The sequence below is a fragment of the Drosophila yakuba genome, chromosome 3L (genome assembly GCF_016746365.2).
Source record: "Drosophila yakuba strain Tai18E2 chromosome 3L, Prin_Dyak_Tai18E2_2.1, whole genome shotgun sequence".
In the NCBI taxonomy this organism is placed as follows: Eukaryota; Metazoa; Arthropoda; class Insecta; order Diptera; family Drosophilidae; genus Drosophila; species Drosophila yakuba.
The window spans coordinates 7,148,423-7,167,406 of record NC_052529.2 but is presented as its reverse complement, the minus strand read 5'-3'; the positions used below and the strand labels follow the sequence as shown (position 1 = coordinate 7,167,406).

The window sequence follows — 18,984 nt, the reverse complement described above, 5'->3', positions numbered from 1 at the left end:
ATACAACAAATGGCCATTACTCTATATATGCCATCGGTTGGGTGGAGTCGTCGGTATCGTTAGGCCATCCACGCCCTCGCAGTCCGCAATCCATTCCTTCATCCCTTTCGACGAGGGCAATAAATGAGTTTAAACTACAAAATTTATTATACGCGGCGAAACTACTTAAGACACACACACACACACACATACGGCGATGAAAAGAAAGGCGAAAATTCAGGGAGAGAGCAGAAGACACGCAGAGGCAATGGCAATGTCCTTAAAGTCGCGACTTGTGGTGCTTGCGGGGGAGGGGGGGAAAACCCCCTTCTGTTTAGGCCAATATAATCACGCAAGCCAGACGACAAAAGGGGGGGCGGGGGCTACCTCCTGCTGCTTGAGTAATTCAATAAAATAACCAATTTGTTGAAAAAAAAAAAGAGAAGAAGAGAAGAGAGGGGAGGACAATGGTTCGAGGAGCAAAGCAGCATAACAACAAGCGGCAACAACAGCAAAAAGCCAACTTGTCACACAAAACATGAGCGTGGGGTTCTTCGGGTTTCCAGGGGGTCAAAGGTTGCGGGAACAATCTCTGTGCACAGCAGCCAACGACAACAACTCGAACTGCCGCGTCACGTGCCAAGCGCCAGAGCAAAAAAATATATATATTCTTTTTTTTATTTTATTTTCATATATTTTTCCCTCTATTTTCTGCACAAACACAGGGGAGAAAAATACAACAAAAAAAAATTATAAGAGACCATACACATATGGCAACATATACGTGCGGGTATGTATGGGTGAGTATATTGTATGGCGATTGTCGTGGCCTAAACAGTGGAAAGCATTGTCATGAAATCTTAATGGAACGATTCTCATAAATTGAATACAGATTTGTGGAATTTTTAATTGCAAACGAAATGGAATTTTCAATTTTTAAAAAGAGCTCTTAGCTCTTAGCACTAGAACGACCCACACACACACAAACATTTTTATTATTCGTCAATTGAATTTGTGGGCTTTGAAGTATACAACATTTGTATTTGTGGAATTTGTAATTAGAAAGGAAATGGAATTTCGAGACTTGACTTGTCAAGTTATTTATGAAAAGGCGTCGTCAAATGTGAGTTTAATAAGTTGAGCTGAGTTATTTAACCTTTATTTCGAAATGAAAATGTGGATGGAGTAAGGAATTTTGTAGTATGAAAAATATTCCTTCAATTTGTTCAATTAACTACGAGGAACGCACATAAAAATGCATATTTGGCTTAAATGAATCTAAAACCAGACTTTTTGAAAGAAAAGACATCGTCCCAGAAATTATATAATTTCACAGCCCATTGATTCCCACTGTGGCACAACAGATAGTCTGCCGCTGCCTGGTGGCTGGTTAAACTCCATTGACTTGTGAAAAATTGAAAATAAAAATTTTCCGCGACATTATTAAAGTAAACATTGGCGAAAAGGGTGTGATTATGACGAGCCAAGCGCAGGAGCAGCCAGCAGGAGCAGCTATGAGGAGCAGCTAGGAGCAGCTAGGAGCCTGGGAAAAGCGGGAAATAGGGGAAATAGGGGAGCCAAGTCCTCTAGCCAAGTTCTCCATGGAGCCACCAGCTCCACCCATGGCAAGCTTCCAATTGTGGTGCCTGTTTATGGCGCTTGCCATGTGTCTGCGCGAATTGACGTCAGTTGAGGAAGAAGGGATGTGGATGAGGAGTGGGTTTTTTGGGGTCTGGCGTTCGTCGTTATGCGCCTTTTGCCATTTCGCGTTTTAAAAAGTTGGGGCTCCCAGTGGCGCAATCAGCGCCCCGGAATAAGCGAAAGGATGAGCGCAGTTTTCGAGGCTGGGCCACCACAAAAGCATGCTACATTATTCACACCCACACACACACACACTAGGACACCCATCAGGATGGTTGGTTTCGGGGGTCCTTGGTTCAAATGATAACAAGGCTGCTGATGACTTCCGTGTGCTGACTGCTGACTTGACTTTCCGAGTCAGCCGCCTGACTTGGCTTCCCCTCTTAACCTCCATACTCCTCAAATCAAAAATTGAAAATAAGGTTAAGTAGCTATTATGCTCATATTACATATACACGCCCACCATTGCGCACATTATAAATGGCAATTCAATAAACGATGGCATAGCAAAGAACCATTGAGGCGATGTCTTTTGGGCCGGGTAATTACCTTGGAAAATTTCATTAGAATTTCACGGCGCATTAGAGGCTGAAACTTGCCCCTAACACTTCTTTCTTCTTCCTTCCCAAAAATTCGTCCTTTTTTTTTTTCTTTGGAGGCTATCCAGCTTACAAATGGCGGCAATCCGGGCGTAAAAACTTTTGCAAAACTTTGCATACTTACTGGCGCGCGCGCGGCTTTTGGCCAGAAATTTGTATGTACAATGTGGGCCATTTGTTCGGGAAGGAAAAAAAAGAAAAAAAGGAAAAGAGCGTCCCAAAGTTGGCAATCAATCAATTGGCCAGGCTAATTGGAGCGGCTACAAGAGCAGCAGCAGCAGCGGTAACAAAGCGAAAAGCGTTGTAGCCAAACTCCATTAGTGAGACATCAGATCAAATTCCGAAAATACTATTGCTTTAAATGCATGCAGAGTCTGTGGAAAATATTGAATAAATGTAGAAACGACACTCGCTTTGGGGGCCATGCTACTTTGCTGGATTACGCATACGTCAAGTGCGACACTTGGAAAGTCACCGAGTGAATTTTTCATGACTAATTGAGTGGCAACTTGGGAGCAATGAGCAGCGTCGCTTCGGTTCATAAATAATTGATAATGGGAAAAGCGAGTTCTAGGATTGCCTTGCCTTCCCTAGCCTTGCCAAAAGATATACGACCGTCGACGAATGCACCTGTGTCCCGCCCACGCACACACTTACAATTCCGGGGACTGCCATGGCGCCAGCGACAACTTTGATTGCCTGTGCCTTCTGCATTTGTAACCTGTGCGTTGTGCGTTGTGCGTTGTGCGCTGTGAGTTGTCAGTGGATGTACAGCTCCGGGCAGCACTGCAAAAAACTTGTTCTACATGATGTGCTAGGAACAATCCATCCTAATGCACTTGGGAAAAAGTCTATACAAATAGTTTAAAAAAAATCAAACTTATATAGCTTAAACTGTTGTACAAATAGAAAGGTTTCAGAATATATCATAAATTATTCACATTAAAAATATTTAAAATATTTAACAAAAATATGTTTAAGTTGCTATAATCCAGGATACTCAGTTCAACAACTAGCTATTTAACTATGCAATTTCGCTGCTGTGTACTCATCCGATCTGCTTTCGGTTCTCTGATATGCACACACTTCAACTCCCTCACAAAAGTCATCAGCAATAATGAGATGGTAATGTTAATGAAATTTGTTGCCCGCCTCCCTCGACAACGGGCAAAGTTTGGAGTACCCGAAACCCCAAGGAAGCAGCAGACTAGTCACTGAAGAGTACACTAATGAAGTCATTGATAAGCAGCGGGAGTAATGGCAGCATCAAGGACCCGCCCAGATCCTTCCACCACCGACACCCGACTCTCAACTCCCAACTCCCGACTCCCGACTCTCTGGCTCATATGACCAAGTTGATTAGGTCATGAGAGTCATTCGCCTGCATATTTGGTTACAGCGCGGGAGACAATGGCTGGCATTACTCAACTTGTCCGGGGTTTTGGGGGAGGTGGAGTGAAATGAAGGGAACTGATTCTATGGCTGACTGAATGCCATTGCTGCTGTTGCTATTTGTACTTGAAATCTCATTAAAGTTGAAGCACTTGTCTGCTGTTGAAGGAGCACGAATCGCAAGTCTTTGGGCAAATGCAAAGCACGAGCACGAAGCAGCTAGTTCTCCCACAGCCATAACGACAAAATTTAATTATACAACACAAAAGCCAAAGGAGTCGCCCCAAACAACATCAACAAAAGCTGCGGCAAATTGAAATTCTTGCCCTTTGACTTTCGGCGCCTTTGAACAGCCTTTGGCCTCGGGCTCCATTCTCTATCCCCATCTATGATAAAGTAACCACTCTTCTTGCCTTGGCTGTAACCGCAATTTGAACAATTCACAAACATGTATGTCGCATGCATTTTTTAAAGGAGAGTGTGAAGAAAAAAATTGTATTAAAAAAAAAAAAGGTATTGAAAAGTTGGCCACGCCCCAATTCGGTGGCAAAGTGCAGCTGGTATAATAATTGCGGTTATTCGCAGGAGGCTGCTTTTCCTGCGGTCATTGCGGTTAACCAATTGGGCGGGCCTCGAATGGCCCACACCCACACACCCACACAGAGGACATCCGTGCGCACACACACCAGTGGAAGGCGTCCAGGACTGGAGAATTACAAAGGCATAACCCAAGGAAGAATAACTCTGTGTCTGCGCCATAAGTAAGGCAACGAAAATGTAGCCGGCGAAATTGGGGAACTCGAAATACCCTCAGGAAACAAATGGCATACCTAACTGCTTAAATGTTTAACCCCTTTCATTTGAAACTTCAGTTTGTAGCAGTGTTAAATCAAAGATCTAAAATTAACGTAATATTTAATTCATAATACTAGACTTACAATACTATTTGGCAATTACTTCAAGCACGAACAGCATTAATCATAACTTGAATAACTCTGTTTCTTCCGAGCATAAATTAATTGGGACCATCCTGCATCTTGAAATGCTCTCGAATTACACAACTTGGCTGTCAGACGCTGTGTGTTTATGGCTTACAGTCATCCCTAAGGGACTCAACTCCTCCTTGAAGTTCAGCACTTTGGTGGGCGACTGCAGGCAGTGTGGTTGGGAAAAACTGCTGACTTGGTCAGTTGGATGTGAAGGAGGAGGAGCAGGAGGAGGAGTTGGAGAAGCCATGTGAGCCAGACGACTGAAGATGGCCGGGGCAGGTGAGACATTCGCCAGGGAAAACGAGACTTCCGCCCGAGCTGGCTGGCCAGATGGATGGATGTGCTGGATGAATATGGATGGTATGCACCGACAAGGATGCTCGGGATGCGGCGCCGTTTGGCAGGCCACTCGACCACAAAAGCATAAGTTGCCAATTAAACTGGAATGCTTTGCTGGTTGCCCGCAGCAGCAAAGAGGAGCACAGCTTCCCCTTAACTGAAGAGACACACAGACACAGTCACTGACACACAGAGACAGAGACAGAGACACCGAGGCGAGGAGAAGCTGCATAGCTTGGCATTAATTTCATAACCTGCCTTTTTATGGCCAACTACCCAAATTGGGTCAGCATTGACAATGGCCGGGCCATGGCTGCAGCAGCAAAGGAACCGAGGAGCGGAACCAGGGAGAACTAGAGCATTTCGGAGTCCAGGCTCCGGAGGACCTCACTTGCCACTCGCCATTCATTTTGCCTCTGTCTATCCCTGTCTCTCTCTCTCTCTCTCTCTCTCTCTCTCTGTGTGTATGTGTGTGTGTGCAGGATGGTGTTGGTTACGCTGCCACTTCCGTTTCCCAGTTACTTTGAGTGTAATAATTATCGCCGCATCGCTGCCTTCGCAATTATGCAAATTTGCCAGAGCTAATTGTCTATGATTTCTCTTTTGCCCTGCGAAACTTACTTGATCCGATTGTAGACGAGCAGCTCGGCAATGTCCCTGCCCAGACCGGAATATGTGGTCTCCACAAAAACGAGAACCTTGGGATCGATCCGTAATCGAGCCTCGGAACGATGGTCGGGAGCTGGGGAGGCATTCCGGATGTGTTTGCCACCAGAGTTGATCATGCGGCAGTTGATGATGGGCGCGGGATGAGTGTCGCGTTGGATAAGACTGAAAGAATGAAAATAAATTTATTATTAGTTCAAGTTTTAGAGAACAATTAAATAGAGATGCTGGAAAAATATGCTAATGCTTGAAAATTTTAGCTGTTTCGCTATAAATCATCTGAAACCATCCAAACCTTTGAGTACTACTCTACGTGGTAACTCATTATATAAGCACCCGCCAAGCAAGTTAAACTTTAAGCCCTTTGTTTTGTTACCTTTTCGAGCACGCCCAAATCCCCCTCACAAAGCTGGAATATATTTAAACATTTACCAAAGCAATTAAATGATATAAAGGAGCAGACGTTGACTTTTCGAGCTGTCAGAGGGAAAACTCATGCATAAAAAAATATGCTAGAAATAATAAAATGGCACAAAACTGCACAAAGTACCGAAATGCAACATTTTGTTGGAGGGGTAGATAAGCAAAAAGCAGCAAACTTGCCAGTGGAGAGCTGTTCTTCCGCTCCAAAAGACGAAGACGATGAAGCGCTGTTGGCGTTCATTTATTGTATTTGCTTTGTCGACCCACTGCTGCTGGGTATATTGTGTGGCAGCAAAAATGGGGACTTGCTGTGTGACACAACACCGCATGTTGCAGGCCAAAAGTATGAAATAGTAGCTGGGGAATCGTGGCAACGGCAGCCAAATTGAGATACGCGACAACGCTGCGTATGCGTAATATGCAAACATCGTTGGCGGTTGTCGTTAGCGTTGGCTGCATTGGGTAGATGTGTTTGTTGTGCTTCCCGGTGCCTGTTGGCTGCCACAAGATAAAAGCCAACCGCCAGATGTCTTTCAATACCACTCTTGTTATGTCACACAAAGAGAAAGGAACAAGAGTATTGCATCCTCATTTCTCTAATACAGATACCGCGGATTTTATGATCTTACACTTTGTCACTGGTGTGTATTTTTTGAAATTGGATAATAAATACACGCGCCAAGTTAATTGAGTTATTAGGTATTTATGTACGATTTATAAGCTTCAATAGATGAGACTTCTATACTCAAATTAAATAAATATATACACAAAATACTGTGCGGTTTTCCACAGTGCGCCCATTTCAGCAGCTCATCCTCAGGCTTGTCTCACATGTCTTCATTTGCTTGGCGTTCCTGGGTCCTTGGGCTTCGTTGTCGTCGTCGTCCTCTTTAAAAGGCAACAATGCGGCTCATTAACAAACCAACAACGAGCTGAATACTGAGCCATCTAATGCAAGTTTTGCGAGTAGTCTCAACTATCCTTTCGGTCTGTGTCTCTATGTGTGTGGGTCAGAACTTTTCTCATAGGAGTGGAAAAGTTTGTGCCCTAAAACTGCCTGAGAATCACCTTTGACCTGGGCAACTTTTCCATTTAGATGTTATCCTACCTTTTGGTGTTACCCCGCCCACTCTGCTCTGTGTTATATCCTTGACGTCGAGTGGAGCGTTTTATTATAAAGCTTATGCAATTTCCACATATCCTTGTTGCTTCCGTCTAACCTTTTGCAAGGCAGTCTTCGGGCAGTCCATTGCAACAGGAAGAAAATAATAATAACGAAAACATGCAACAGTGAAAGCGCTTAGGTAAAAGCGGCAACATGTGTAAAATCCCTTTTGCTGAGCGCCTTTCAAGTGAAATCCCCAAAATTAACAAAAACCTATTAGGCCAAGCCCCGCAATCTGAAAGGCTACCGTTCGCAGGACATGCATGCAGGACCCCAACTGGCTGCCTTGCAAATTGTAAATACTTTTTGCATTACAAAAATGTGCTCGGCCGTGTGGTTGTGGAACGCCCAGGATCCCAGGTCCTGGCAGGCTGGCAAAACTTTTGCACTGCCAAAACAAAATATTTAGATAGCAAACGAACACATATATGCACGGCAGGCCAAACACACACACGTGCAGCTATAAAACAGGTAGGTACACCAAAAATATCAGCAGGGATACTTTTCCTTTTCCCTTTTTTTCTTTTTCTTCTTTTTAGTTTTGTTGCCCCGAAAGCACGATAAACAGGCGGCAAAGTACTGGGAAATGTAATGCGAAAGCAGTCGGTAGCCAAATTAATAACTTTCCCAAAAAATATGAAACATATCCCTAAAATATATATATATTTCCACTGCAAATGTGTCCTGATTCCAGGACGCGTAAGTACAAAGGGACACTTTTGAATTTGGCGAACCCTGATATTTAACTCTCTCCTCACGGAAGGTTTTCTAAACTAAATGTGGAAAGGATATCGATGGGCTACTCGGCACAATATGTACAACGGTTTGCAGCGGTGGGTTCCTCATCACCGCTTTCGGCGCTGCCACTTCTACCACCGCCTCCTCCACCGCCACCACCGGAATCCTCGCCCTCGGCACTGCTGCGGTAATCATCGATGATGGCCTGCAACTCCTGCTGGGCATCCTGGAACTCCTGCTCCTCCATGCCCTCTCCCGTGTACCAGTGCAGATGGGCCTTGCGCCGCAACATGGCCACGGAAGCGTCCAGTAAACGCTGGAACAGCGACTGTATGGCCGTTGTGTTCCCAATGAATGTGGCCGACATCTTAAGGCCCCTCGGTGGTATATCGCAAATGGCCGTCTTGATATTGTTCGGTATCCAGTCCACGAAATTGTTGATATTCTTATTCCTAACCCCAGTCATCAGTTGATCCACCTCGCGCGGTGACATTCGTCCGCGAAAAATTCCAGCTGCGGTCAGCAGTTTGCCCTTTCGCAGATCGATGGCACAGAGCAGATTATTGCTGGAGAAGATCTGCTGCACCAGCTCCGAAACGGTGCCCTTGCTGAACTGCTGCTGCTTGCAGGTGACCAATGGTGCGAATCCCGGTATGAGGAAGTGTAGCCTCGGAAATGGCACCATATTCACATAGATCTTGCGCAATCCGGCATTCAACTGGCCAGGAAACCGCAAACATGTGGTTATGCCCGACATGGTCAGTGCTACTACGTGGTTGATGTGCTCGTAGCCAGACATCTTTAGCTTCAGGTTTCTATTGCAAATCTGAAACAGTGCCTCATTATCAAGACAGAATGTCAAATGCGAATTGTTCACCAGGGCGGGTGCACTGAGTAGGGCATTATAGGGTTCCACCACCACTTGCGACATATTTGGCGACGGTATGGTCACATAGTTGCAGAGCAAATTATCCGGATACTGCTCCACCAGGGCCTCCATTATCAGGGAGGTCAAGCCGGAGCCAGTTCCGCCTCCGATGGAGTGGAGCAATTGAAAGCCCTGCAACGAATCCACCGATTCCACCTCCCGACGCGTATTTTCCAGCACCTGCTCCAGAATGGCGGCCCCATCCGTGTGATAGCCACGTGCAAAGTTGTTCCCAGCACTCTCCGATCCAGCCACAAAGTTCTCCGGCCTGTACAGCTGACTGCTGGCGTGGAGACGCTGAACGGTGCTGGCTTCCGTATCAATTAAGATGGTGCGGGCATAGAATCGCTTGCTGGCCGTTGCGTTAAAGAACACATTGATCCGCTCCAGCTGAAGTGGACTGGTGCCGCCAAAGCGGCCAGAAGCATAATCCACACCATGCTCGTGGGAAATCACATGCCAGAACTGGAAAAATTTCAACACTTGAAACACATCTTGGTGATATCACCTCGTTTTACCCACAGAATCTCCGATGGCATTTCCAGCGCCGCCGATCTGCAGTGTGACTATCTCCCTCATGTCGACCCAAACTCCGCTCCTTACAACCACTAAGCTTGGGGGCTACCTCCTCATCCTGTCCTCCGCTTCTCTCGCTCATGCGCTTAGCTCATAGGTTTTCATTGGGCTCGACTTCTCCCGGCCACCCTGATCACGAAATTTCGACAACAACCTAGTTATAAACATTTTACATGTCTATACCATCGACTGCAGACTATTTTCCAACTTTAAAAATTTAAATTAGATTGCAGAAATTATTATTATCCTGGCACTTATCAAAACAATCGAGGACTTTTCTTTTCATTAGTATGCTCCAAAAACTTGTACAGTACAAGTTTCGCTTCAGTTTCCAAGTGCACGGTAATTTATGAGAAATTTGTGTGAGTAAAGGAAATATTTTCGTTGGAACACCTAAAACGTGGCATTCAGAACGGAAAATAAAATGTAATTTAACTCTACTTTGTACGTGTGCTGGCGAAAAACTTTGGTAATGCCTCCAATTTCAACTTTTACATTCACATTACTGTTGCACCCAAAGGCAATTAATTTTGATTTGGTCGAACGAGGGTAATACTTTCTTAATTAAATCAGCGTAATTCATGCGAAATTATTACTGCACTCGCTAACATATAATATATACAAATATATCTTCATTTGACTTGCCAAAGAATCCATTGAATTTAATTTACACCCAAATGAAGCCTTGCAACTAATTTTCCTTTCCATTTCTGTTGTGCTAATAAGCAATAAATACTCGATGACCTGACTGAAACTTGTACGAAAACTTTTTCAATAAACTACTTGAGTAATAGGTATCTAATAGTCGTGAAACTTGACTATAGCATTTTCTCTTGTTCGTTGAATTTAAATCATAGTTGATCACAGTTGATCATGGATTTATCTATCACAACCACATTTATTCATCCCTTTTCCCCAGTGAAAGCAACAAAGTAACTATTTCCCAGTTTTTGCCACCTTTACAGGACATTTTCATAGTTGATCAGCGGTGGGCGAAAGTTTTGTGACTCCCGATGCCCGAGTCCTGCGGCAGGATGAAGCAATTTTTGCTGCTTGCTCAGCCTTCTCGTTTGCATTTTCGTGCAACCTGTTCTGTACTGTTTTGGCCTTGCCTCTCAGTTCGCTGATTTATTTGTGCACAGCACAAAATTTCCGTTTCCGTTGGCGAAGGGGGCGTTGGTGGGAGGGGCATGGAGTGGGCGGGTAGTGGGCGTAAGGCGGTGGGCGAGGTCGCAGGAGCGAAGCTTCGTCTTTTGTGCTGCATAAATTAGGCAACAAAAAGTCAGTTTATGCATTTGCGACGTGTTATTTATGCGGGCGTGCAACAAACTTGGCAAGCAGCTAGCTGCTCTCTTGCAAATGTTGCACTGTCAACGAAGCTGGAAAACGAAAAGAGGTGGAATGAGGAAAAGTGGTGGAAAAACACAGCGGAGGAAAAGGCTTACGGCCATAAGCGTGGCCAAGGCTTATTAGTCAAGTTGAAAGGCATGACGCGGGACGGTTTTATTGAATCCGTGAGCGTACACATAGCATATATATATATTTATATGTGTATGTAGGGAATTTTCCAGCATGTACGTATACGTAATTCGTGGGACTTTAAAGCTTTCCCTCGGCACAATGGCCCAGAATATTATGACCGACTTCAAACTGCTACTGCTGCTGCTGGGCAGGCACCGCAGCTCAGACAATAAATCGTATGTAAAAATTTGTAATAAATTCGCAAAGTAGCAAATGCAGCAGCCGCAGTAGCGAGAAGCGCGGCCAACAGGGCGCATACGTAATGCAGATTTTCACCGAAAGAAAACCCAAAAAAAAAAAAAAAAGAAACGGGGCAGCTTCAGCCGCCGCAGCAAATGCATAATAAAATGCGAATCTAGCACAAGGATATGTGTATATGCAATATAAAAGGGATATCTGAGGACAAAAAGGGAACGTTAAAAATATTTAGTTCCCTCTCCCCGCAAAAAAAAAGAAAAAAAGAAGGAAAATGAATAAGGCAAACAAAATGGGCAGAGTGCTGGGCAAATGCAAAAAGCAAGCGAAACTTGGGCGAAACGAAGACAAAGCGGCCACTTAAACAGAAATGGTAAAAGCAAAGAGAAGCGAGCCAGCGAAATGAGCGGCTTGAGTAAACTAAGCGCAGCTTTTGGCCAGAAATATCGCCGGCGATTTGTGGTCGAAGCCTGTCAATGTCAGAATAAAGTAAATTAAACTGGAGTGCAGCGAAAACGTTTACTTTGGGTTAAGAATGCCATAGCAGATCCAACATTATTGCACTGTCATTGTGGCCTGAGCACCCGAAGGATATGCCAGGATACGCTGCAATGAATTTTATCTACTTTATATACTGGATACGACGTGTAAAGGTTGCACCCTTCAGTGGATTTTAAGGGGACATTAATAGTGAGTTTTAAAGTAAGTAAGTTCAAAATTAAAGTAGTAGATTTCGAGCTGGTAGTAACTATGTAAATATATTCCGAGCTACGCTCTATACGTGTTCTAATTATTTTGCCGACGGCCAATTTAAGTGGTTTAACATGCTTTAATACTATAATACTATTCATATTGGTTTCATAATGCAAACGAACACTCACATGGCCGGAAATGTCCTCGGGCAAAATGGTTTACTTTGGGATGAAGCTATAATGGCAAATTGAATAATATTGTACCGCCACTCAGCGTCAAGTATTTTCCCTTTGTTCGGTTCGCATATTTTCGAACTTAAGCATTAAGAATTTCTCCGGCAGGCGGCCACTTAAGAACAATGAGGATAAAAGTCTACAGAATGGAAATGGGGAGCGATGAAAACACTTGAAATACAGCCTCGACATCGACAACGACTCCTCAACGATTGCGGTCGGTTGGTCGTTTGGTCGGGTTGCCAGGGGAAATGTGAGAAAAAAGTTAATTAAATAAATCAAGCAATTGCAAGTTCAATTGAATTGCAGCCGGGAAATGAGTGGGAAAATGTCAGGGCAGGACGAGAACACGGAGTGGTGAGAAAGGACTTCCCGTTGGGAATCTTCGCTGGACACTCGACTCGCCCTGGCCAAATGAACTGTGAACGGGGAAAAGTCGGGAAATTGCCAGACGGCGCGGAATATGCAAGAGGCGTCGCCCAGCTTCTGTCCTTTTTGTATGTTTGCTTGTTTGTTTGTAATTGCATTTAAAGCAAATAAACGTAATTATTTATTGCATTTCGCAGCACTCGACAAACGGACAAACGGACAAAACGGACAAACAGACAATTCTTTCCCAGTTGGATGTACCGGAATCCTTGAATGCGATTCTCTCGCTGTCGTTTTTTTTTTTTATTTGCCGCTTGGATTTGTGCAAATACGCATATGTAATCGTATTTTAACAACCTGCAGCCAATCGATGAATGTACGTACTATGCGCGCACTGACCGGCGGCCATTTGTCGTTTATAATCGCATTTTCAATTAAAATATTTAGTCAATTAATGCACGCAAATGTGAATCACATCACGTATACGTCATGTACAACGCAAACAAAAACACTCGCAATTTACGCTCAAATTACTCGACCGACAGCAGTAATTTATGTGTTGATTATCGAGGGCATTTCGGCGCTAGTTCAGTGCATTTATACCAGTTTTAGTTTTCAGCGTCCTGCGGAAAACACAAAAAAAAAGTCAACATCTAACATCAAATTGCATTTATCGCACTTAACACGCAAACCAAATAATGTTCCTAGCCAAACACATACGATCGTAGTACATATATACAAGTATGTATGTTTATGTGGAGCACTGTGTTTATATATACGTGTTTATTTGGCGACAGCCGTTGTGATTGCACGTGACAGGCGACCAGATAGTCGGATGCGTATTCGCAGGATGGCAGCTAAACAAATGCATTTGTCAGCGAAATTGGCCAAGTGAATCGCAGAACATTGCCAACTTTAATTCCTAATTAAGCGCACTAAATTAAGGAATTGTTGAACATGTTGATATGTATATTTAAAATCTGCAGATGTTGTTATTAACAATACTCTTCAGTTGAGTTAATGTAAAATTCCAAAAAACAGATTCCACCATTACAACCAAATAAATTAAAACTCTTTTCCATGCAAAATGCAGAGATCCAAACAATGTAAATTGAATTTGTTTACATAGCAACCGTGCAATATTTAGTATTTAAAAGTTTTGTAATCCCATTTCACATAACTTAATTTACAACTGGTCTTTCATTCGAATGCGGAATTAGGAATAACACAATTTGAAAAATGCATGTAAATTAGTTTATTTTTGCAGCATGTTTTGTCAGGGTTTTGCATTACAAATCAATTATTGCCAGCCTGTCAGGATGGTGTTTCCATCTGTCCATTCCCCCAACACCAACACCTTTAGCATACCACCAACACCATGTAGCCCCCAGCTTTTTGGCGCCCCCTCTGCCAGTCACTCAGTTTCATGCAAATCACGTACGTTTGCATTTTGTCAAAATGCGTTTTGCACCTACAAAGGCAGACAGCAACGGCAAAAACAAATGCATTTATGCATATGTATGCCAGTGTGTCTGTTTGTCTGCATCTGCATGTGCGTGTATATGTGTAGGTATATAGATATTTGTGTGGGTGATCCTAGTAGTGGCTTTGTGTGGGTGTGCGAGTGCAAATAATGACAGACAGCATAAACAAACACGCACATCAGACTCCGACTGGCGTCTATGGCCACAGGGGCAACCTCAGCAGCGGAGGAGTCAAAGCCAGGATGCAGGACACGCCCACAAGCGTCCCTTCTACGTACTCGCACACACTCACACACACACACACACCAACACACACTCTAACACGATCAGGGAGAGGGGCTGGCTTTAAACTTGGCACGTCACTTGTTTCCGTATTTTGCACGTAACAGTCGAAGGGCCTTAAGTAGTACCGCTTGCACCTCAAAAAAAAATCAAACAAGAGTTTTCACTGTAAATTAAATGAGAAAAACTAAGAATCTTTATTTTAAGTTATGTCCGGCATTTCTTCAAGTGTATCTACTCAGCAACACATGCACACACCATCACTTTGGCCACATGCATGCAACAATCATGTAGTTGGGCCGACTGAATTCATTAAAATTTATCATACGCACACAAGCATACAGACACACACACACACACACACACACACACACACAGGGACACACGTGCGCACACGCACGCATATCGTGTGGACAATTACTCGGACTTGGGTTATTCAATATAAGGCAGGACCTTTTTGGTCCTGATTGATGGTAACCCACTTAGCCAACTAATGAACTTTGCCACAGTCTTGGAGCGTAAATTAAATTTCAAGTGCCCGACCAGGGTAAATATTTAATAATCAACTAGCATTTGGGAAATGTAAATAACACTTTGCGTAGTGCCACGTTGTGGGGCAGGACTCTTTTCAGTTGTTGTTTTCGCTAGTTAAGCTGGCGTGCTGGATGGGTGGGGAAGTTTTGGGGGAAAAAAAAAGGAAACAGAAACTGAAACTGAAAAACAAGGACCAAAACCCAACCCACGCAACCTACAGTCGAGGTCCTGCAGCAATCTTACTGGCAACGCTTGATGAAAGTAATCAAAAACTTCGCTGGTTGTTTGTGCAACTACTGCAGGCTAAATGGAATGGGGTTTCGGTAGAACTGTTTGTAAACCATAATTGCGCGCAAAAGTAGCTAACAGGCAGCAGGCAGCAGGCAGCAGGCAGGTGAGCAAAATAACTACCAGCTACCCGGCAGTCAGCTAAAAATTTCATGAGAAAAATTTAATATACACCCGCGCGCGATTGCAGCGTTTCGGAAATGGCGAAAATTCTGAACTCGCACAATAATCGGCAAAAAGAACACACTGCCAACTAGTGCGAACAGCCAGCGGAAAGCTTCTTTAGTTACGCGCAGCACAATTATGAGTAATATTTTCTACCGCTTTTCCACCCACTCTTCCCGCTTTTCCACCCACTTTTCCTGCTTTTCTACCCACTTTTCCGCATTTGGAGTACCACTTTGGAGTTCAACCTATGCGAAAAGCTTGCACCAAATGAGTTTTATTCTCGAGTATGTCATGGAGTAGACGGGAAGCCGAAAAAGAAACCCCAGGTGCTGGTGCCACTGCTGCTGGGTTTTCTTTGAGCGTGAAGCCAACGAAAAAGGTGTTGAACTGAACTCAAGCAAAAGTGGAACTTGTCGATGGCAATGGCTGAAATGAAAGTTTCCATTCTTTTATTTGTCGCTGGGCCGGAGCACGAATACAAAAAAAAAAACCATAGAAAAATCGCTTGATGATTTGCGAAAGGTTGTTGAGGCGGTCAGGTGAAACTTTGGGGTGCTATAAAAATTGAATGGGACTTAAAAGTTGGAGAAGCGCATAGGTAGCATTAAAATTTTAGTGCTTGTTTTTTGGCGTCAGCTAACCGAAATTCGAAATAAAAAATTCCCTTTAAATCTCCGCCACGAAAAACATGACTTTTCGTTTACTCGGAAAAAAGGGTTGCTTTCCTCCACATATATTTTCAATTTACACACACCCTTTTGTGTGATTTTGTATTTTTTTTTTTCAACTTCGGCCAGCCACACACCTGTTTTAATTTAATTTGCAGCATATTGAAAACAATTCGCCTGCCCGGCTCCCTCGTAAACCACTTGAAAATGAACAAAAAAAATCCAATCAAACAAGACGCGCAACAAAACGCTTCTCCACACATTCATGGCCCACAAAAAGTGAGCAAAACCGAGCAGACATGAAGTGCATTTCCGCCATGGACGCCACTTGAACACAAAAAGAATACGCGAAATGGCACCCGAAAAAAATGGGGTTGAAGGACGAGATTGCCAAAAACCAGTTTTGAACCAAGCCAATAACCAATAACAGCTAACTCGCATGCTCATGCCTTGACAACTAAATCTAGACAAGTGGTTCATTATAGTTACAGTATCGTTTCAAAACTAATCGTTCGTTCATATCATTACAATGGTTCATTATCGTTGCAATATCCTTTCAAATCTAAAATTTGGTATGATACACATTGGGGAATGGTAATTCAAACCTCAAACAAACCAATCAAATCTGCCGTAATGTCCCCACACAAAACACAATCAAGCCACAATTTTAATCGCATTGCATCCCGGTCAAAGGGTCACTCTTTGATTCATTTGATTCCATCCGGTACTCGTACTCACCCATTAAACACGCCCGTATCGACATAATGCGTGTAGTAGAAAATGCTAACCATCGTAATGGCCAGGAGCGCCAGGACACAACGTCGAACGTTGATGCCAAAGCAGCGACGTGCAATTAAATTACAACAATGGCACATCCAACCGCCTGCCTCGGAGCCGGCGATTCCAGCGATTCCATTGATTCCACTGCCTCCAGTGGCCAGGTGGGAGTTGCTACTGCTACCGCCGGCGATGCCAATTGACGTTGATGAGGTAGGACTGCCGTTGAAATCCAGACTGATACTCCCGATGTTCCCGTTGCTCCCACTTCCATTCCCATTTCCATTTCCATTCGATTTACCCTTGTACGTGACAATGCCGACGGCGTTGGTGACATCGTCCTCCAAAGGCAGCAGCATTGTGCGATCCGTGGTGGCATGACCATTGCCGAAATGCTTATTGAAATTGCTAAAGTCCTGGCCGACAGCATTCGCATCCGCGTCCGCATCTCGGCTGGAATGCAGATCCGTTTGGGTGCCGGTCACGGAGCTGCCAAATTGCAACTGCGGCTGCTTAATGAGTTTTTCATATTTGCGATTTGCATTGTTATTATGTTGATTGCCGCCCGATATTGTCATATTGTCGTTGCTCCGCCTCGGTGGTACTCTCTCTCTCTCTATATATATATTGTATTATATCTGTATAATTGGCGATATGTGTGGTAGGATACCTATATTGACTAAACAGAGCGAACGAATGGCAAACACTCGCGATTCACTATGGCACTTCGATTCCGTTGCATGAATATTGAATGTGGTTTATTCTCCAGTTGGCTGATCAAGTTTACTATATAAATACGTGTATGCTATATGTTCTATCGCATAAATTTCTTGTTTTTATAATATTCAGTTCGCTTTGTTTACTTTTCATTTCGCCACTTGATATGTTTCCAAATTTTCAAATACTCATGTTGCTTGGCCATTGTGGTGGCGGCCCACTGTTGTTGCAATTGTGCTTTCGGACAGGGCAGACGGCCATTATCAGTCATATAAAGACGGAAGAGACCCAGTTCCAGCAGACTGTCCACTCGCAATCAGACATTGACTGCACTCCCAGTGGGTCGTCCTCTTATCTGCAAAGCACACAAAATAGAAAACGTAATAAATAAATAGTTGTCATCGAAGAAAACAGTGAGTTTTTTGTTGCTATCAGCTAAGAAAATCGTATATCTCTGTTTACACATGAGCTTCTTAATCTAATCAGGTCAAAAAGTAGTTAGCTTTCTAGAGATTATAGTAAACAAGATGTATAATTAAAATATGATACTGATAAATACATTGTAAACAGTCTTGAGCTCTTTATGAATATTGATTTTAAAATCAGCCGTAAAATAAATACATTAAAATGGCAATTTGCAGTTCACACCAGCGTTTTGCAATTATTAAAAGATGCGCTTCAGGTATTTAATAGTTTGTCATAAATTGTATAAGTTTACCTGCCGTTTATTTGCTAGCTTAATTTGATTGCGGCACCCTTGGCTGTCGGCCCTTTTCAATTATATGTGTCACATTTTATGGATAATCGTTATCACAACTAATTGATGTTGGCATTTCGGTGGCACTGCCTTGGCGCCAAGCACTGTATATATTTAGTTCCCCTATTTTTCGGTGTAAGGTTACACAAAAATGTGGGCTCCTCACTTGTTTGCCAACGAAACTTGTCAATTTGTTGGCGCGGTCTCCTCAAATGGAATGTAAACAAAATGCTAAGGAAGCCGCAAATAAAGCGACAAATTGCCGAAACCGCAATTCCGTACATAGATACGAATATATCTCGAAGTCTACACCCTGAATTTGTCCTTGTGAGTGTGTGCTTAGCCATTAAGTGCATATGCCTGCCGCAGTTTACAAAGGTCTTAATGGCCCCACACGTACATACATACATATATAGCTATATATATAAAGCAATTCCCAACTTACATATTTGGTGGGGTGCAGTGTTCAGTTTAATTGGAAATGGCTGCCGGCTGTCAACGAAAAATAAAGACAACATACTTCGGGGCGCTTTATGGCCCAGCGAAATGAGTCAATAATGAGTTTTAGATGGCCAACAATGTTTGTCATGATGTTGTGTCCTCGATAAACATACTCGAACATGTGTTCCCCGATAACTCAATAGATAAATTCCTATTTATGTGTGTTTTCGAGGGTGGTTAACTAGGCAATTCAAGTTGTAGCTTTAATGATTTAAGGTATTGAAAAAAGTATATAAAAATCTATTAAATATACTTTATTCTATATTATGCAGAGATATTGCAATTGGAACACTTTAACTCCACCAAAAATTCAAACAAATTCATCTTGTGCAGAAGTTGCAGCAGCGAAAGTCAAACCCTTT

At 43.3% G+C, this 18,984-nt stretch overlaps 2 protein-coding genes across 3 annotated transcripts in view; both read right to left on the bottom strand.

The window, feature by feature from the left end:
* LOC6533211 (bifunctional heparan sulfate N-deacetylase/N-sulfotransferase) overlaps positions 1-18,984 on the bottom strand; it is a 56,019-nt gene that overhangs the window by 9,877 nt on the left and 27,158 nt on the right. The window contains exons 3-4 of the mRNA XM_002093901.4: positions 16,609-17,719; positions 5,561-5,770 (exon numbers count right to left, since the gene is read on the bottom strand). Of these exons, the coding sequence (XP_002093937.2) occupies positions 5,561-5,770; positions 16,609-17,225 (827 nt within the window). The 5' untranslated portion in view covers positions 17,226-17,719. The remainder of the gene's footprint in view (positions 1-5,560; positions 5,771-16,608; positions 17,720-18,984) is intronic.
* Positions 7,840-9,592, bottom strand: LOC6533210 (probable tubulin beta chain CG32396). 2 transcript variants are annotated; one of them, XM_039373510.2, is made up of 2 exons: positions 9,378-9,592; positions 7,840-9,324 (listed from the first exon to the last, which is right to left on the bottom strand). In XM_039373510.2, exons 1-2 carry the CDS (start codon positions 9,396-9,398, stop codon positions 7,993-7,995), a joined length of 1,353 nt encoding a protein of 450 aa, XP_039229444.1. In that variant the 5' UTR covers positions 9,399-9,592; the 3' UTR covers positions 7,840-7,992. The 2 variants fall into 2 exon arrangements, with proteins under 2 accessions (XP_039229444.1, XP_002093936.1); XM_002093900.3 differs by having other exon boundaries at positions 9,382-9,591.

What these genes read in the sequence shown, in the direction of transcription:
- LOC6533210 (XM_002093900.3), bottom strand. Translation starts at nt 9,438, where the DNA reads ATGAGGGAGATAGTCACACTGCAGATCGGCGGCGCTGGAAATGCCATC. An exon ending in GAAATGCCATCGGAGATTCT is followed by an intron (nt 9,325 to 9,381) that starts GTGGGTAAAACG and finishes AAATTTTTCCAG; the next exon opens with TTCTGGCATGTGATTTCCCA.